The sequence below is a fragment of the Lepidochelys kempii genome, chromosome 9, assembly GCF_965140265.1.
Source record: "Lepidochelys kempii isolate rLepKem1 chromosome 9, rLepKem1.hap2, whole genome shotgun sequence".
Taxonomy (NCBI): domain Eukaryota; kingdom Metazoa; phylum Chordata; order Testudines; family Cheloniidae; genus Lepidochelys; species Lepidochelys kempii.
Genome location: NC_133264.1, coordinates 7,668,199 through 7,689,316, shown reverse-complemented (window position 1 = coordinate 7,689,316; position 21,118 = coordinate 7,668,199). Strand labels below are relative to the sequence as shown.

The following is a 21,118-nucleotide window of genomic DNA, read 5'->3' as shown; positions in this document are numbered from 1 at the left end:
CCTCGGTTCCTTTCCTTTTCTGCCTCATTGAGAATGCTTCTGAGCAGGTCGGGTATCTGCTAGTAAGCCAGAATACAGTGGACTTTTGCCAAATGTTTGCAAAAATTAGGCTTTATGTAGCCAGTTACATTTTGGTAAACGATCACAGGGAGCTGGAATTGTTATGCTTGCATTTAATACACAATTCAGGCATGAATAACAGTGTACCAGTATTTTGGGAAGACATTCTATTGGATGTGTATGGCTGTGGCAGTGTTTAATTGGATTATAACACAGTATGCTCAACAGGCCCGCCTAGTGGTGGCCCCTGACTGGCTAATCTGCATGGGACTTTTTCCTGCAGTAAAGAGAGATCTTTACAAATTTTGCTGCTCATTTTGATTCCCACAGTTCTCTGTAACCAGTTGGACCCTGAGCTTTCAGTCAATACCCAACTGATATTGAAATTCCAAGGGATGATGGAAACAAACATATCTAAGCAACCACTGGACTTCATTAAATTAAGTTAAATTCAGCGCTCTCTAGCTGAAAAGTACAATATCCATTTTCTTTGTATTTGGCTGTAATACGAAGGTACTATGCTCACTTGGCCTGCCTACGTTCCTTTGCAAAATGTAATAAGGTCTCGAGGCTTTTGGGAGACTCGCAAAACTTTTATAGTCTAATGCGATGGACGCGCTCATTTTATCTGATGTGACTTACCCTTACCTATCTCAGCTTGTTTGTTTAGTATCATGTGCTGCATCTAGTGTAATTGTTTTAATTGCTGAACATGATTCAAACAGAAAACCTAAGGGGGGAGAAAACCAGAAAAAATCAGTTTGTGGCAAAATAATCTAGTAGACAACAAAGAGTAGGTGTCACACGCTTGTGAAAAGAACAGATTTCCAGGTAGAAGTGATTTACCAGATTTCTCTCTCTCTCTCTCTCTATTTTAGGTACTTATCGGGTCCCCATTCATTTCTATAGTACTTGTGCACCTCACAACCTGCACTGAGGTAGAGCAGTGCTATTATACCTTTTGGACAGAAGGGGAATGGAGGCACAGAGAGACTAGGTGACTTGCTCAAGTTCACGCAGGAAGCCTATGTCAGAGCTGGGTATTGAACCTGGGTCTCAGATTAGCACCCTGACCACTGGACCTTCCTCTCTGTATTCCTCTTTCTATAGTGCTTCACATGCAGTCTCTGTAATCTTGACTTTAGAGTCTTTAGCTGGGGTGCTCTACAGACTTTTCTCATTAAGTCCCCAGCTACCGGGTCAGGAATGATGATCATCCTGGAAATGTCCCATGAAGAGCCATCTCTCTGCCTGATTTAGAGCATGCCAGAAAATAAACAGCCATGTTGCCACTTGAGAAAGTGGTTAAAATTCAGAACACAAAGAAATTATTTTCTAGTGGCTGTGATCGCTGTCTCTGTCAAGCCCAGATTGTCTGGTAGGCTTGTATCAGATTACCACTGCTCACCATGTCATGAAATTGGCAGTCCCTAAGATAAGGGTTCCCATGAGATTTGCCATGTTGATACGATCAGATCAGTTTCATTGTCCTGCCACTGATGTTGCTTGATGCCTGATGGTATGGAAGAAAAACCTCCAGAATGCACTTGGCCAATTGCACATTTGCTGCATGTGGTAGCAGGCGGTGAGAATGGGGATTCTCTCATGACAATGACAGGCAATAGGGCATAAAATTACCTAATCACAAAGCATTTCTAAAGCACTGTGAACACTGGTATCTAGGTCTTATTATAGATTATAAAACTGCAAAACCCCTCGGTGGTCTAAAATTATCCAGCCACTTAAAAATTTGACTCAGCCGTGGCAGTGAATTGTATATGCTATTTGCTACTTAAAATGATGATTCCTTTTGGTCTAAATGTGCTGATATTTCAGGTGCAGTTCTGTCCTGAGAAGTGGCAGTAAAAATTGGCCCCACAACTCCAGATCAAATTTGCTTAGCTTACAAGTAAGAAAAGAGTATCTCTGGCTGTCACCCCAGAAACTCTACAACAGTATATATATTCTGTCTTGGTTGTTCTTGTAGAGCTCCTCACGGTAGCTTCGAAGTACTGAAAAGGTAAATTAGATCTACGTGCTGGTTCTGGGAGCTGATTCCACAGTCTAGTCATCTGGACTGAGAATGTTTTATCTTGCTGCTGGATTTTGCCAGCTGCCTTATGCCACAGGCAGAATTGTCTTGGGTCATGGATGGTCTCAGACGTAGTTGCATCCTGAGCCAAGACTGTTGGCATTAGAAGTGCACTGAAACCTTGGGTGATGTTCTCTTATTGTCTCATCCTGCTTATGTGGGCTGCCTTGTTCTGCATGAGCTTCTGCTTTTACACTTGGATACAATGTATTGCAATAATTTAGTCTGCAGATGACAAATGCATAGATGCTGTGTCCAGACCCTCATCTGGATTCTCCAGTCCCATCATCATTGGTTTGGCCTTTCCTGGATTGAGTCCTATTGAGATCCAGGAAGTACTGCTAAAGGACCTTCTCCCAGCCTAAGGGGAGGATCCACAGGTCCGGGATTCCAAATAATTGCGGGGGACAACCAAGGAGATAACAGGAACGGGAGAGAAGTTAAAGGGTTAAACGAAGGGAACCTGACAGGCACACCGAGCAGAGAACCCCAGAGAGTGCTCACTGCTCCTTAAAGGTGTCAAGGGAGCCAGAGGATGCCGCTCAGAGGAACTCTGCCCGGATGTGTGAACGGGCTGAGGAACGGAAATAGGTCCCACGGTCGCAAGAAACCCCGTCGGCCAACCTCCTCTCCCTGGTTTTGTAGATGGCCATTTTGGCCAGGGCTAGGAGGAGGTTGACAAGGAGGTCCCATGACTTTGTGGGGCCATGTATAGGGAGTGCGTAGATGAACAGGTCGGGGGAAAAGTGCAACCAAAACCGTAATAATATATCCAAAAGGAGCTGGAATAGGGGCTGCAACCTGGTGCACTCCAGATATACATGCGCCAGGGTCTCCCTCACGCCGCAAAAGGGGCAGGTGTCTGGGAGGGGAGTGAACTGTGCCAAGTACACACCCGTGCTCACGGCTCCATGAAGGAGCTGCCAGCTGATGCCCCCAGCGGGCCTCGGGATCAGGGTGGAATATAGGCTGGCTCACGGGGGTTCCTCACTCTCCAGAGGTGGCAGGATGTCCCGCCACCTCGTGTCAGGGCGGGACGTGAGGGTGAGGACGTGAAGGGTGCGGAGCATGAGCATGTACAGATGTTTCTTTGGCGTGGTCTGGAACCGAACTGGCTGCAACTTGTGTTGCCGACTCACGGTAAAAGGGTGGGGGCCCAATGAAAAGGTCCAGAGGGCCTGGGGTGGAGGGTGGGTGGGGTGTGCCTTCTCACAGGACCTGGTCGAGGAAAACCCAAGCAGTGGGCAGCAAAGCGGCCCACATTTCCTGAAGTATGCGCCGGGGAGTATGAGGCCTGGAGAGCCCCATGCGCTGAGCGAGTGTCAGGGGATCCAGCCAGTCTCCCTGGTCATAGTCCAGGAGGTCTCTGACTCTGGTGTGTGAGGCAGCTATTCTTTCTCCTGGGGCTTTTTTCTTGCAGCCTTTTTGCTCTCTTTCTGATTGCATTGACTGATTCTGTTGAAATAGAGTTATACAAAGCCTGTTGTCCTAAGGATATTGTTGGCAGCAGGGAGTGGTCTCGCTTTTGCTTCACAATCTCAAAGCCACATTGTGTTTTCTGACTTGCACATTGTCATAAATACTCTGCAAGCCAAATTATGCCTTCAGTTAACATCTGCTCCTCAGCCCCATCATGTCTGAGCATATGGTGTCACTTACACTTTTTCCGTCTTATTGGCACCAGAGCAATTGAGTGGTGGGAATGTGGTGCCATTGTTTATTATTGTTTTTAGTGTAGCTCTACACTATGAGTACAGGTGAGGCTGTGTTCAGAGTGATTTGTTTTCACTCTTTATAATTGTCAATACATTAGTAAACTCCTCACAAACTCTCTTCTCTTTGCAGGCTAAATAACTGTAGATTTTGAGACTTCTCTCTCATAGAAGTCCTACCTAGACTTAAAACCATCTTCATTGCCCTTCTCTGGATCTTTTCAGTCTTTGCAAGATCTTTTTAAGATGATTTTTTGCGGGGCAGGGACTGTTTCCTCTGAGGCCCCTAGTACATTTGTGGGTGGGGTTATTAAATAATGTTTCAATCCAGCATAGAGGTATCAGCAGTAAGGTAGCATGAGAGGCTAGAAATATCTGATTGAAACATGGAATATTCTATGATTCTATGGAATTGTGTTGCATTTATTTATTTGGCTTTAGCTGTCTGTGTTCAGCTGTCCATTATTCCTCATGCAGATCTGGCAGGAGCCAATATAGTTTTATGGTGGATGGCTCTTAGGGGACAGCTGGGAGATTAAATCTGCCTTTCACAGAGCATTCCAGTTCCTTTCTGGGGCTGTGTTCTGTTAGGGAACTATGATCTGTATGCCACCTTCACGCTCCAGGAGCAAGCGCGTGTTAAGCTCAGCACTACCCTAGTGGTGTGTGGACTGCATACAGTAGTGAAGTGTGTTGAAGTGAGGGGGAATTCAGCCCCAACCTTTCAGGACTAGAGATGTTCCGCAAAAAAATTTTCTTTGTGCCATTCCGGGGAAAGCAAATTCTACTTCACCTCTCCAGCTGTGACATGTCTCTGACTTGTCATTTACTATGTTGTCATCCACTGTTGTTTTCTTTCCATGACAATGGGACAAGCCAAGGTTTGCATTTCAGGTTATAAAACTTGTTAGTATTTCCTCCTCCCTGTGATACAGCACACAAGTCAACCTGTGTTCAGACAGCTGACCTCTGTACCATTTCAGTTTCCTAGTTCTTCCTACATCCCTGAAAAAAGAAAAGGAGTACTTGTGGCACCTTAGAGACTAACCAATTTATTTGAGCATAAGCTTTCGTGAGCTACAGCTCACTTCATCGGATGCATACCGTGGAAACTGCAGCAGACTTTATATATACACAGAGAATATGAAACAATACCTCCTCCCACCCCACTGTCCTGCTGGTAATAGCTTATCTAAAGTGGCCCACCTGATGATCACTTTAGATAAGCTATTACCAGCAGGACAGTGGGGTGGGAGGAGGTATTGTTTCATATTCTCTGTGTATATATAAAGTCTGCTGCAGTTTCCACGGTATGCATCCGATGAAGTGAGCTGTAGCTCACGAAAGCTTATGCTCAAATAAATTGGTTAGTCTCTAAGGTGCCACAAGTACTCCTTTTCTTTTTGCGAATACAGACTAACACGGCTGTTACTCTGAAATCTACATCCCTGAGTGACACTTCACTCCCTGGTCCCCAGGTGTGGCTCTCTTTTACCCAAGTCCTCTGTATTTCAGATGGGCAGTTCAATTGCTTCCTATAGATCTGAGATTCATGTTTCAGATGGAGCAGCCCATTCCTCACCACAGGTCTGAATGCCGACCCTGCCGAGAAACTGGCACACTGGTGGTTTTTCGGTGGCTTGACCACTAATAAATACAGTATCAGCTGTAGGTTTCAAAGCTGCAGAAAGCTCAGCTATCTGCCTTTGGGGCGCACGACCAATAAATATAAACTCTTATCTGGTTCAGTAAACTATGAAGCTTTGTGCTGCTTGCTTGAGATGCAGTGTCCGTACCCCACTTCTCTTCCGTCCACGTGGAGAGAGAGAGCCAGACTGTGGGAAACCCCCTTTCTTTCAGTGGAGGGTATGGTGACCAGGCCGCAAGTGTGAAAAATCGGGCTGGGGGTGGAGGGTAGTAGGAGCCTATATAAGAAAAAGACCCAAAAATTGGGACTCTCCCTATAAAATCGGGACATCTGGTCACTCCAGTGAAGGGAATTGGGCAAAGCAGCCATCCCCCTGTTTCTCTAAGGTAGGGGTGGCTGGGTATTTCACACACCTGGAAATGTCTCTCGGGGAAGCCACGACTGGGTGGTAAGGGAAGGAGCATGTGTGAAGTGGCTATGGGGAAGAGTGAGGTTTTTTCCAATCTCAGGGGCAGGCGGCAACACAAGCCGGGACATGGCTGTTTGTGGGGTTAGTTGAGCCACCCCTCAGTAACACCGTGCAGCATAGGGGGATGTGATGGTGGGGTAGACGGGATATTCTTCTGAACAGGATTGGAATGGTCTGTTGTTGTAGGATATGTGTTGATTGTAAGATGATGTCGGTTTATGTAACCGTATGAGATATTGCAAGTTTATACTTTTTTATTGTTAACTATGTTGCAGCTAATATGTTGTGCTGAGTAATGTTGTAGTGTGTTCATGTTACAGAATATTGGAGATGGATCCTTGAAAAGGAAATAGGATTTTATAATTTATTAATTGGTTGGTTTTACCTTTGCATATATTAGTGCAAATCTAAAGTTGAGAGAGGGCTACAAGTTGGAAGGGGGTATCTAATGAATGATGAAGAGTTATGTGGCAGTGAAGAATGGACTAGATCCTTTCACAATTTTTTATTTTTTTAAAGAAAATGTAATATGAATTCTTGGCCATTAAGTGGAGGCCACTGAAACACGCATCCAGCTGTAGTTCTTTTTTAAATGTATTTTTTATTTGGGACTTTCCTTGGTGGTGGTGTGTTTGTGTTTTTTTTACTGAGCTGTTAGTATAAATCATGTTGGTGTGTACGGCCTATAGGAGGGGAGCTCCGCTTCAACAGAGCTTATGAGGTGCACCAGAGTCAGGCATCTTTTTTGCAGACCTTAGAAGTCCATCAGAGGCATGTGTGTTTCCCCTGGTTCGGGGATGTGGATAATGGAGACAGGGAGGATTTCATCTGTGTTGTAAGTTCTTTCTTTTAGAACATTTAGAAAATGCTAAGAATTTAAACCAATTTAAAAAAATATATAAAAGGTCCTGCTTGCTCCCCCTAATTCCCTGTACTCCCCTCTATACCTTCCCCAGCCTGTGCCTCCCAGGCTACATTAGCTCAGGTTCTATCCAGCACCTGTAGCAGCATAGCCTGGAATTAGTAACTGGTCTGTTTACAGTGGCCCAAAGAGACAGGACTATCCCTTTATATTCTGGTTGGAACTGAGTTCCCCGATGTGACTCAGTAGTAATAATCCTGAGGCTAATGTGAAGCAACAGAAGAGCTTCTCTCTTTCCATGCGGTTCTTAGCCTGCCTGCATGCAATGGGGGTATTCCAGGTGAGACAGAAGAAACCGGTGCCGATTGCTTTGCTGGATACTAAAGATCCTGTTGCCCATTCTGTTTAAAACAAAAAAAAAGGGCATTGTGTCCGTGCCATTGGCCAAAATTTTCTACTCTTTGAATGTGATGTGTATGCTGTGTACCCCTCTGTTTGGCTGCTGCCCATGTTTCCCCGGAGATGGCTGCATTTCAATGGTGGTGGTTTTGCGGACCAGTGGTCATAAAATCATAGAAATGTAGGATTGGAAGGGACCTTGAAAGAGTGTCTAGTCCATCCCTCTGTGCAGGACCAAGTATACCTAGACCATCGCTGACAAGTGTTTGTTCAAGCTGCTCTTAAAAACCTGTATTGACAGGGATTCCACAACCTCCCTTGGTAACCTATTCCAGTGTTTAACTGTCCTTCTAGTTAGAAAGTTTTTTCTAATATCTAGTCTAAATTTCTCTTGCTGCAGATTAAGCCCATTACTACTTGTCCTACGTTCAGTGGATGTGAAGAAGAATTGACCACCTTTCTCTTTATGACAGCCCTTAACAGATTTGAAAACTATTAACAGGTCCTTTTCCATTGTCTTTTCTCCAGATTAAACATGCCCAGATTTTTTAACCTTTCCTCTTAGGTCAGATTTTCTAAATCTTTTAAAATGTTGGTTGCTCTCCTCTGGTCTCTCTCCCATTTGTGTATATTTTTCTTTAAGTGCAGTGCCCAAAACTGGACACAGTATTCCAACTGAGGCCTCACCAGTGCCGAGTAGAGTGGAGCAGTTGCTTCCCATGTCATATATGTGATATTCCTGTTAATACATCCCAGAATATTAGTTTTTTTTGCAACTGCATCACGTTGACTTGTATTCAGTTTGTGATCCACTGTGAAGCCTTCTCTACACTAAAGGGAAAAGTCGATCAAAGCTACGCAATTTGAGTTACGTGAATAGCGTAACTCAAATCGACATAGCTTAGATCTAATTACTGTGCGGTCCACACCACGCAATGTCGACGGGAGACGCTTACCTGTCAACTCCCCTTACTCATCTCGATCAGGTGGAGTACAGGAGTCAATGGGAGAGCGATCGGCGGTCGATTTAGCAGGTCTAGACCTGCTAAATCGACTGCCGATGCATCAGCCACTGCAGCATTGATCCTCTCCGGTAAGTGTAGACCAACCCTAACCATCAGATCCTTTTCTGAAGTACTGCTGCCTAGCCAGTTATTCTCCGTTTGTGGTTGTGCATTTGCTTTTTCCTACCTAAGTGTAGTACTGCACTTGTCTTTGTTGAATTTCATCGTGTTGATTTCAGATTTTCAGTTCTTCAGTCTACGAAGGTCATTTTGAATTCTAATCCTGTCCTCCAAAGCACTTGCAATCCTTCCCAACGTGGTGTCATCCACAAATTTTATAAGCGTACCCGCCACACCATTATCCTAATCATTGATGAAAATATTCAATAGTACCAGACTTAGGACAGACCCCTGCTGCATCACACTAGATATATCCCCCAATTTGACAGCAAACTATTGATAACTATTCTTTGAGTATGGTTTTTCAACCAGTTATGCACAATTTGTTCTTGACAAATCCATATTGGCTAATACTTATCACCCTGTAATTATATTTACACTGTTTTAACCTGCTTTTGGAGGCTTGCACTACTGACCCCATATGTTCTTATTTTTTAACATCAGTACTACATTTTACTCAAGGAGAGAGTTTTTTTCTGGTTTGGCAGGTGATTACTCCACAAGAAAATCCATATTTCCAGTTATTGCAGGGCTTGAGCTGAGTGGGGTTATGGTTTGCTGTGCACTGCGCTACGTAGCCAGATAGTGAAAGAAAATTACTCTGTTTGGATAGCCATGGCAAATGTATGGCGGCTGAAATTATTGGAAGTGGAAATATGCATTACTCCAGGAGTATGAATGGAGAATCACTAACTCCCTTTGATTCTTTCAGCATACCTGTTAATTTCAGCTCCTCTGCCCCGTGTATCAATTTTGTTTCTTTTTCTCACCTCTGCTCCATCTGACATTCCAACAGATCTGGTGGCTGGATCCAGAGCTAACGTGTGGCAAAGCCAAGCCGTTTGTCTTCACCCAGGGTCATTCAGTGTGTAATCGGTCCTTCTTTCCCTGCTTTGACACACCAGCAGTGAAATGCACCTATTCAGCTACAGTCAAGGTGGGTAACTCCAGTGGCTATCTTGGGTAGGAACAACACAGTGCTACAGTGACAGCTAATGAGAGAGAAGAAATGGTGATCTGGTAGCAGACATGAGACTTTGGGTCCTCCCTGAATGGAACCAGCATAGCCATTTTGAAGCAACTCCCAGGCCTTGCATTCCAATAGCCAGGGTCCTCTGGGACCATTTGTTCTGCAGTGCATATTATGAAAGAGGAATTAGATTGGGTGGTAACTTCCAGCAATGGTTTTTGAGGGGTAACCCTCCCCAGTGATGACTAGGCAGTGCACAGTTCTGAAAAAGCTGTACCAGGTAATGTGATCTCTTGTGTGGATGGAGCCCCTTGGTATGTGAGCGCTCCTGGAACACCAATTGCCACATGTACATTCTGTAATAGGGTTAGTCGTGGTCACTTCAGACAGCTTATCCAGATTAAAAACAAAAACAAAGATCTGACCTTGCTCTGTCTCTTTCTCTCTATATAAAATGTTTTCCCATCTATTAAATTACATCCTTCCAGGAAAAGTAAGACCTGCGAGTCTGGCCCCTTGGCCCCAATCATCTCAGCCTGTTGAGTAGATGTGTGTTGTCTGTAGCTTAAGTAGATGTGTGTTGATGTTTCAGGCCCCTGCGGGTATCCAGGTGTTGATGAGTGCCACCCAAAGTACCTACTTGGAGCAGGAGGGCATATACCAGTTTTATATGGAATATCCAGTTCCTGCCTACCTCGTGGCTCTGGTGGCAGGGGACCTTGTATCTGCAGACATTGGCCGCAGGTGAGATTGGCAGCGAGCTGCTTCTACTTTATTCCTTGTGTCCATATAAAGCTGTGTTGGGGGGTAGGGCAATAGTGTGGGTAAGGGTTAATGCTGCATATCGTGCTACCATCTGGGAGTGAGAGCTGTGACCCTTCAGAGAGCAGGAGGTTTACTTGGGTATAAGAAACTCCACAGAATTGGATTGTGTGAGCTCTTCGGACGGTCTTTTTGTCCTGGGTTTGTACAGTGCCTACACACTGGGGTCCCGTCCAAGACTGGGGCTCCTAAGCACTGTGATCATATAATAACACATTATTGCTGTTATTTATTTGTATTAGGGCTGTCGATTAATCGCCGTTAACTCACGCGATTAACTCAAAACAATTAAATCCTAATTAAAAAAGTTAATCACAATTAATCACAGTTTTAATCTCCCTGTTAAGCAATAGAATACCAATTGAAATGTGTTAAATATTTTGGATGTTTTTATACATTTTCAAATGTATTGATTCAGTTACAACACAGAATATACAAAGTGTACAGTGCTCACTTTATATTATTTTTTATTACAAATATTTGCACTCTAAAAATGATAAAAGAAATAGCATTTTACAGTTCACCTCATACAAGTACTGAAGTGCAATCTCTTTATTATGAAAGTGCAAGTTACAAATGTAGATTTTTTTGTTACATTGTTTTGTTTTTGAGTGCAATTATGTAACATTTTAGAGCCTTCAAGTCCACTCAGTCCTACTTCTTGTTCAGCCAATTGCGAAGACAGACAAGTTTGTTCACATTTATGAGACATAATGCTGCCCGCTTCTTATTTACGATGTCACCTGAAAGTGAGAACAGGCGTTCGCATGGCAATTTTTGTAGCTGACATTGCAAGATATTTACATGCCAGATATGCTAAACATTCGTATGCACCTTCATGCTTTGGCTACCATTCCAGAGGACATGCTTCCATGCTGATGATGCTCATTTAAAAAAATAATGTGTTAATTAAATTTATGACTGAACTCCTTGGGGGAGAATTGTATGTCTCCTGCTCTGTTTTACCTGCATTCTGCCATATATTTCCTGTTACAGCAGTCTCAGGTGATGACCCAGCACATGTTGTTTGTTTTAAGAACACTTTCACTGCAGATCTGACAAAACGCAAAGAAAGTACCAATGTGAGATTTCTAAAGATAGTTACAGCACTTGACCCAAGGTTTAAGAATCTGAAGTGCTTTCCAAAATCTGAGAGGGATGAGGTGTGGAGCTTGCATTCAGAAGTCTTAAAAGAGCAACACTCTGCTGTGGAAGCTACAGAACCCAAACCACCAAAAAAGGAAATCAACCTTCTGCTGGTGGCATCTGACTCAGATGAAGAAAATGAGCATGTGTTGGTCCGCACTACTTTGGATCGTTATTGAGCAGAACCCGTCATCAGCATGGATCCATGTCCTCTGGAATGGTGGTTGAAGCATGAAGGGACATATGAATCTTCAGGGCATTTGGCACGTAAATATCTTGTGATGCTGGCTACAACAGTGCCATGTGAACACCTGTTCTCACTTTCATGTGACATTGTAAACAAGAAGCAGGCAGCATTATCTCCTGCAAATGTGAACAAACTTGTTTGTCTTCGCGATTGGCTGAACTGGGGACTGAGTGGACTTGTAGGCTCTAAAGTTTTACATTGTTTTGTTTTTGAATGCAGGTTGTTTTTTTTAACATAATTCTACATTTGTAAATTCAACTTTCATGATAAAGAGAGAGCACTCCAGTACTTGTAATGCTGGAACTGAAAAATACATTTTCTTTTGTTTTTTACAGTACAAATATTTGTAATCAAAAATAAATATAAAGTGAGCACTGTACACTTTGTATTCTGTAATTGAAATCAATATATTTGAAAATGTAGAAAACATCCAAAAATATTTAAATAAATGGTATTCTATTACTGTTTAACAGCGTGATTAATTTTTTTAATTGTGTGACAGCCCTAATTTGTATGTGTTTATTACTTGCCGTCATCTAAGCTTCCGTGTTCCTTGTGATGGGTACATCTACTTGAGTCTTAATAAATTGTAAGATCTTTGGGGCAGCGACCATCTTTCCCTGTGAGTCCATGCAGTGCTTAGCACAGAAGGGCCCTGATCCTGACCTGAGACCTCTCTATTCACTACTGGAATACAGATATGAAATAAAAGTGTGGTGGAAAGATAAGGTTTTATTCTTTTGGAGAGGGAATTAATTCTGTTTGAATTATTAGCTCCAATTTTCTGCTTTGTTGCAGGAGTAGGGTGTGGGCAGAACCTTGTCTGTTGCCAACAGCCATCAGCAAGCTGTCTGGCATGGTGGAGAGTTGGCTGAGTGCTGCAGAGAGCCTTTATGGCCCCTACATATGGGGAAGGTGAGTTCAATAGAATTCTTCTGGATACTCATGACAGGAATATAGTAAAGCAATGTAGAAAATGGACGTACATGATGGAGTTCTATCTGGCAGGCCTGATAAGCATCTCAGGAGTGTATGGTGTGGAGTTAATAATTGACTGCAGAGTCTCGGTTCAGCGGTGGACCTGCTTTTGATGGAGGTCAATGCAGAGGATCAAACACACAAACTTGTTTTTCAGTTTAGTTTTTCAAAAGAAAATTACAAGAAAATCTATAAACACAGCATACATATAAAATAAAGTCTTTAATAACACACCTTATCTATTCAGTACACTTATAGAACATGTATTGAGCAGTATATAAGTTCTGCACAATAAAATACTACAAGATATTAAAATAAAAAGTGAAGCTCAGCTGGCTAGAATTGACCTTCAGCAAAAGCTTAAAGGATGTGGCACAAGAGCAAAGTTCAGTACCTTCCAGGAAGCTGCAGACAATCTGAACGAACTGGGCTTAACCAGTTCTAAATGACATGCTGACCTCTCAGTGGTTTATTTTTTTTCTTTTGTGAGCAATCAATATAATTCTTTATATCATATTTCCCAGGAGACTTTGGAATTTTCAGCCGAGTTGAGAAATTATTTTTCTAATGTTTGCCAAGTCCCACTTGACTTCATGTGTCATCCTGCAGTATTTAAACCGTTTGTATATTTTGCTACATTATCTTCCTCTGGATTTGTGTAGCCTGTGTAACAACGTGAAGGCAGATGATAAAAGTTCCTTCTGTATTTGCCGACATTCGTTTTTGTTAAAGTGGAAAATGTCTGTACTTCAACTTTCACCGCATTCCACTTGTGAGGGGGAGTGGTTCATGCTATGGTTAGATGATCAATCTCTGAAATTCAGAATATCGCAAAAAGGAAGAATATGGAGGAAGGAAACTTCATTTATTCAAAACAAGAACAGCAATCCCCCAATCTCCCTCTTTCATTTTTGCTTTGGAGAATCCATTTGTCTCTCATCGTTTGGTATTTGTACTCGTGATCATCTGGGTGGGCAGTGTTGAGGACCGGAGCTTTCTGGACACTGGGTCTTTCCTGTGGAGTGGTGAAGTCCTTCAGAGGTGCCATGGCACTTTGTGATGCAGCTTTCCTTCCTCTACGGACTAAGCCAGAACTCTCTCCCTGTTTCCTTCATTTCAACCCTTTCTTTTTACTTTTGTTTTATGTCCTTGGGACAAGGTGGGCTTGAACCTCACCTAGCCAAGTGTAAGAGTCAATACTGTGCTTGGAGCCCAATCTTGCAAGGTGTGAAGAGCCTTCCGTGAGATACTAAATGCGCTCATCTCCTACTGAAGTGGGAGTTGATGGTGCTCAGCACTTTGCAGGGGTGGGTCCTGTACCCCCTATAACTGATTGTTGGAGTTCAGTCTGACTTTGATTCGAAGCCTTGGTACTATCAGTCTGTCAGTTTTCAGGGAATTGCTTTTGTTCTTGGAGTAAGCTATATGCACAGGGCTTTTGTATTTCTTTGTTAAGAATAGGCAGGAGGAAAGTTTTCCTACCCACCAAAGCTGATTGCAGTGCTCTCTGATCATGGGCCAGTGCTGATCACTTGGTGGGGGAGATTGGCGGGTTGCTGCAGTCTGACCTGGAATGCATTGACTAGAGGGCTCAAGTAATGAGTTAGGAGGTGAAATGGGGAAAACCCATTAGCCCTCAAGTAAGCTTTCCTTCAACAAAACTTCCGTGTAAGCTTGGATAAATTAAAGTAATTTGGCTCCTCTGGCTTCTCTCTTTCTGTCTCCCTCCGTTCCAGGTATGATATTGTTTTTCTTCCTCCATCCTTCCCCATTGTTGCTATGGAGAACCCATGCCTGACCTTCATAATTTCTTCCATTCTGGAGAGTGATGATTTCCTCATCATCGACGTCATTCATGAGATTGCCCACAGCTGGTTTGGCAATGCAGTCACCAACGCCACGTGGGAGGAGATGTGGCTGAGCGAGGGGCTGGCCACATATGCACAGCGCCGGATCACCACCGAGACCTATGGTATACATGTTGCGATTTTTTTTTGTTTGACATGTGTGATTAATGCTGTACTTCTCCCAGCTCATGGGAAGAGGGTTAAGGAATATTTGAGCTTTGAGTAAAATAAGAGGAAGGAGGCATGCAAAGATTTGACTTTTAACCACTTGGAGCTGAGAATTGGGATTTTGAAGTTCTAATATAAAATATTAGTGATGGGAGCTCAATAGTGTCATAAAACAACTAGAACATTGCTGTTAATGCTTCTGGTTCTTTTTCTTACTGTTCGTGAGCATACCCCACAGTGGATTAGATGAGCGTAGCACCCTTAATTCTGAATCTCTTTGGTTTGATTTGCTTTGGGCCAGGGTGGATTTGATTTAAATCATTATTTAAATCACTAGTCTGGAAGGCTCGATTTAATCATGGTTTTCTACATAAAAGTGCATTCTTGTTGGTTGTTATAACCTTAATATATATTCTTCACAACTCTGAGATAGATGTGGGTTTCATTTTTAGAAGGTACACACTATACACTTTTAAACAGTGATTTATTTTGAAAACTTTTCAGATTAGTTTTACAGATATATCAGAAAATGAATGATTGTTTGGTTATTTCATTTACCAAAGGTAATTGAAGCAGATAGCTATGAAGTCTTTGGGAGGTGAACTATCTCCAAATCAACAGGTTAATCATTAATATTTGGAGGATTTTCTTGTCATGATGTATTAGGAGGAGAACATCACCAGACAGACATTTAAATTGTTTTATTTAACTAGAACAACAACGTTAAGTATTCTGGATTTTTTTCCTTCAACAGCAAACATATAATATTTTAACAAAACAAGCCTATGTCCCTTGCTTCTCACATTTATCTCCAGACTTCTTCTCCTTGTCCAGATCTATTCTGCCCCCAACAATCTTCTATTCATTGAACTTTTTGAAACTTTGCACTTTTAGAGAGAGTTAAGGGATTGACTTTGTGTACACAAATTTGCAGAGGGACAATAGAGTTGAGGTCTGTTATTTCTCACCTCTATATATTATTTATTTATTTTAAAACATTTTTGCTGTTAACAAGCATGTTACCTCTGGAGACACAAATCCACAGTTTGAGAACTGCAAAACTAAGCATCTCTGATGGGATCTTCTAGACTGAGCACTGGGTCCCATTGGGTAGAGAGAAAGATTCACCTAAATAATCTATACAGAAGCCCCTGGAACTCCACAAGATTGGGTCCCTAATCCATGAACTATTGGAACTCATTTAGAAAACGTTTCTTAAACATTACACAAATATATTGTCTTATACTATAGAATTGGAATTTATAATCCCCATTCCATGGTGAGATATCTTTGAGCTATAATGTTTCTTAATTAAGACTATCTTGAGATAGGTTTTTCCCCTCAAAAATCCAATTTAAATAAAAAAAAATCCAATTTTTTTTTTTTAAATCATTGATTTTTTTATCCACCCTGCTTTGGGCTGATGTCACACTGGATACCATAAAACTGGTGTTCCTATTTGTGCTTCAGCCAAAGATCTCAAAGAGATTTACATGCAGTAGAAGGAATTGTTGTATTGGATCAGGCCAGCGGTCTCTCTGTAAACTCTGCCTGACCGTGGCTAGTGACAGATGCTTCAGAGGAAAGTAAAAAAACTTGTAATTACTTATGGGATAACCTGCCCATGGTGAAGTTTCTTCCTAATTGTCCCTCAGTCAGTGGCTGGCTAATGCCCTGAAGTATGAGGGTTTATATCCCGTAAGTTAGCCTATCAAATCTAACTCAGGTTGGTCTCACTGTCCAAAAAAAATCAATATTTTTTTTTTTATCCCGCTAAGCCCTTGGCTTTCGTGCTACCTTGTGACAGTGAATTTCACAGGTCAATTATGTGTTGTGTGTTTTAAAATAGTGTTTCATTTAATCATTTCTTAATTTGTCGTCTTTCAATTAGGGATGTAAAATGTTTACTGGTTAACCGGTAAGCATTAGTCTTACTGGTTAATCTGCCTTAACTGTTAACCCCAGCGCTGGCCGGCCCGCCGGCCCTGCACCAGCCCCAGCTGCACTGGCCGGCAGGATTGGCCCTAGCCACTTAATCGGTTAACCATTTAAATGAAATATTTTTAATTGTTTAAATGGTTGACTTTTAAAACGGTATTTACATCCCTATCTTCAATTTGACCGGCTTTCCCTTGCCTACCCTTTAGGAGAGAGGGTAAGCAGGAGTGCCCAATTTACCTTCTCTTCTGGTCATTATTCTGTGTACGAGTATCCTATCCCCTCGTATGTTTCCTCTCTGAACTAAACAGTCCCTTTTTATTCAGTCTTTCCTAGCAGCCTTGCCATGCCTATAATCAATTTTGATGTCCCTTCCTGGTCTCCTATATCTTGACTTTTTTTTTTTTTTTTTGAGGTAGGTCTACCAGAATAGAGCTCTAGGAGAAGGGATGCCAGCAGTTTACAAAAAGGCATTCATTATAATATTTGTCAGTGTCCTTTGGATTCCATTGTAACCTTTTGTTCCCTTGTTGGACTGCCATTATGCATTGAACAGAGCACAGTAATGCTGAGGTTCTTTTCTGAGTGGTCACAGTTACATTGGTGAAAGACAATCTGTCTGAATAGTTCAAATTATTCGTTTCCAATACCCATCTCTATCTCTGAGGGGTAGAGGAAGACTCTTGCTGGTTTCAGTCTCTTCTCCTCTCCTTCCTTTAGAACTTGCTGCTGCAAAAAGCAGTTGTTTAGGGCGTTCAGAAACTGCTCTCCTATATGTTGTCCTGATGTGACAATTGATCATTTTATATGTGATTAATATATAAAGTCACCTGTTATTGCTGTTTCATTAGACTTAGTTGCCTCTTTGAATTCCCTCCTCACTGTTTCCCGAACATCCTTTTCCTGATCAGGAGGCCAGTAGTATAAACCTATTTGTAGTCTTGTGATTTAGGATTTGTATCTATAGTCTAGTGCAGTGTTTTTCAAACTTTTTTTCTGGTGACCCAGTTGAAGAAAATTGTTGATGCTCGTGACCCAACGGAGCTGGAATGAGGGGTTTGGGGTGTAGGAGGGGCTCAGGGCTGGGGTAGAGGGTTGGGGTGCAGGAGTGAGGGCTGTGGGGTGCAGCCGGGAATGAGGGGTTCAGGGTGTGAGAGGTGGCTCAGGGCTGGGGCAAGGGGTTGGGGTGCTGGAGGGGGTCACGGATTTCGGCTGGGGGTGCAGGCTCTGGGGTGGGGCCAGGGATAAGGAGTTTGGGGTGCAGGAGGGGGTTCCAGGTTTGGGGGGGGCTCAGGGCTGGGGCGGGGGATTGGGGTGTGGGGTTGGGCACAGGCTTACCTCCGGCGGCTCCCAGACCATGCTGCACCCTGGAAGCAGCCAGTAGCAGGTCTAGCTCCTACAAGGAGGCGCACAAGTGGCTCCACGCGGCTCTCGCCCACAGGCACATCCCCCCGCAGCGGTGCTGACCAGAGCTACCGTGACCCAGTGCCTTACATTCCGCGACCCAGTACTGGGTCACGACCTGCAGTTTGAAAACCACTGCTCTAGTGTATGGTCCTCTCCACTCAAAAACTGAACCTCATTAGATTACGTGGAATCTTTTAGGTGTATAGTAGAATGTCACCTGACTTCTCATAGAATCATAGAATATCAGGGTTGGAAGGGACCTCAGGAGGTCATCTAGTCCAACCCCCTGCTCAAAGTAGGACCAATCCCCAATTAAATCATCCCAGCCAGGGCTTTGTCAAGCCTGACCTTAAAAACCTCTAAGGAAGGAGATTCTACCACCTCCCTAGGTAACGCATTCCAGTGTTTCACCACCCTCCTAGTAAAGAAGTTTTTCCTAATATCCAACCTAAACCTCCCCCACTGCAACTTGAGACCATTACTCCTTGTCCTGTCCTCTTCTACCACTGAGAATAGACTAGAACCATCCTCTCTGGAACCACCTCTCAGGTAGTTGAAAGCAGCTATAAAATCCCCTCTCATTCTTCTCTTCTGCAGACTAAACAATCCCAGTTCCCTCAGCCTCTCCTCATAACTCATGTGTTCCAGACCCCTAATCATTTTTGTTGCCCTTCGCTGGACTCTCTCCAATTTATCCACATCCTTCTTGTAGTGTGGGGCCCAAAACTGGACACAGTACTCCAGATGAGGCCTCAACAATGTCGAATAGAGGGGAACGATCACGTCCCTCGATCTGCTCGCTATGCCCCTACTTATACATCCCAAAATGCCATTGGCCTTCTTGGCAACAAGGGCACACTGCTGACTCATATCCAGCTTCTCGTCCACTGTCACTCCTAGGTCCTTTTCTGCAGAACTGCTGCCTAGCCATTCGGTCCCTAGTCTGTAGCTGTGCATTGGGTTCTTCCGTCCTAAGTGCAGGACCCTGCAGTTATCCTTATTGAACCTCATCAGATTTCTTTTGGCCCAATCCTCCAATTTGTCTAGGTCCCTCTGTATCCTATCCCTGCCCTCCAGCATATCAACCACTCCTCCCAGTTTAGTATCATCCGGAAATTTGCTGAGAGTGCAATCCACACCATCCTCCAGATCATTTATGAAGATATTGAACAAAACCGGCCCCAGGACCGACCCCTGGGGCACTCCACTTGACACCGGCTGCCAACTAGACATGGAGCCATTGATCACTACCCGTTGAGCCCGACAATCTAGCCAACTTTCTACCCACCTTATAGTGCATTCATCCAGCCCGTACTTCTTTAACTTGCTGACAAGAATACTGTGGGAGACTGTGTCAAAAGCTTTGCTAAAGTCAAGAAACAATACATCCACTGCTTTCCCTTCATCCACAGAACCAGTAATCTCATCATAGAAGGCGATTAGATTAGTCAGGCATGACCTTCCCTTGGTGAATCCATGCTGACTGTTCCTGATCACTTTCCTCTCATGTAAGTGCTTCAGGATTGATTCTTTGAGGACCTGCTCCATGATTTTTCCAGGGACTGAGGTGAGGCTGACTGGTCTGTAGTTCCCAGGATCCTCCTTCTTCCCCTTTTTAAAGATTGGCACTACATTAGCCTTTTTCCAGTCATCTGGGACTTCCCCCGTTCGCCACGAGTTTTCAAAGATAATGGCCAATGGCTCTGCAATCACAGCCGCCAATTCCTTTAGCACTCTCGGATGCAACTTGTCTGGCCCCATGGATTTGTGCACATCCAGCTTTTCTGAATAGTCCCTAACCACCTCTTTCTCCACAGAGGGCTGGCCATCTACTCCCCATGTTGTGATGCCCAGCGCAGCAGTCTGGGAGCTGTCCTTGTTAGTGAAGACAGAGGCAAAAAAAGCATTGAGCACATTAGCTTTTTCCACATCCTCTGTCACTAAGTTGCCTCCCTCATTCAGTAAGGGGCCCACACTTTCCTTGGCTTTCTTCTTGTTGCCAACATACCTGAAGAAACCCTTCTTGTTACTCTTGACATGTCTTGCTAGCTGCAGCTCCAGGTGCGATTTGGCCCTCCTGATTTCATTCCTACATGCCCGAGCAATATTTTTATACTCTTCCCTGGTCATATGTCCAACCTTCCACTTCTTGTGAGCTTCTTTTTTATGTTTAAGATCCGCTAGGATTTCACCGTTAAGCCAAGCTGGTCGCCTGCCATATTTACTATTCTTTCGACTCATCGGGATGGTTTGTCCCTGTAACCTCAACAGGGATTCCTTGAAATACAGCCAGCTCTCCTGGATTCCTTTCCCCTTCATGTTAGTCCCCCAGGGGATCCTACCCATCCATTCCCTTAGGGAGTCGAAGACTGCTTTCCTGAAGTCCAGGGTCTGTATCCTGCTGCTTACCTTTCTTCCCTGTGTCAGGATCCTGAACTCAACCAACTCATGGTCACTGCCTCCCAGATTCCTGTCCACTTTTGCTTCCTCCACTAATTCTTCCCTGTTTGTGAGCAGCAGGTCAAGAAAAGCTCCCCCCAGTTGGCTCCTCTAGCACTTGCACCAGGAAATTGTCCCCTGTGATCTAATCCATCTTTTCTGTATGGTTTATAGTCAGGTATTACATTATTCCCTGACTTTGTCATTTCACCATGATCTCATGTCCAGATCTCTTTCACCACAGGCATTCTAGTTCATTTAACTTGATCTTCTAGCTTCTCCCATTGCTAGACTCTTACAGATCTTATTTTATTGCTGTATGGCTCTTTATTAAACTCCTCTGTCTGACACCCTATTTCTTTTCCAGACAGTACCTCTCATCTTAGCCCTCTTCCAGTTCAAATTATTCTTTCCAATACATGTTACTCTTCCCATCTCTATCTCTGTGGGGTAGAGGAAGATCCTTGCTGGTTTGTCTCATTCCTCTCTCCTTTAGAACTAGCAGTTGCAGTTATTTATGTACTGTCTTTTTACTAGATAGATACCTTTGTATTACTGACATCCCTAGGTCTTTGCCCAATTGGAGTGCTCCTCTACACCAATTGGGTCTTCCCCGGCTCCAAGTTGAAAAAATGGGCCCCAAATCTTATAAATTTTCTGTGCTAGCAGTTGGTTCCACTTTGATTTAACGTAGAGCCCCCCCATCCCTCCTGTACTGGTTCTTCCTTCC

At 43.5% G+C, this 21,118-nt stretch overlaps 1 protein-coding gene across 2 annotated transcripts in view; it reads left to right on the top strand.

The window, feature by feature from the left end:
- RNPEPL1 (arginyl aminopeptidase like 1) overlaps nt 1-21,118 on the top strand; it is a 31,880-nt gene that overhangs the window by 2,203 nt on the left and 8,559 nt on the right. For both annotated transcript variants that reach the window (XM_073359177.1, XM_073359176.1), the window contains exons 2-5: nt 9,223-9,363; nt 9,989-10,140; nt 12,410-12,526; nt 14,326-14,561. In XM_073359177.1, the coding sequence (XP_073215278.1) occupies nt 9,223-9,363; nt 9,989-10,140; nt 12,410-12,526; nt 14,326-14,561 (646 nt within the window). The remainder of the gene's footprint in view (nt 1-9,222; nt 9,364-9,988; nt 10,141-12,409; nt 12,527-14,325; nt 14,562-21,118) is intronic.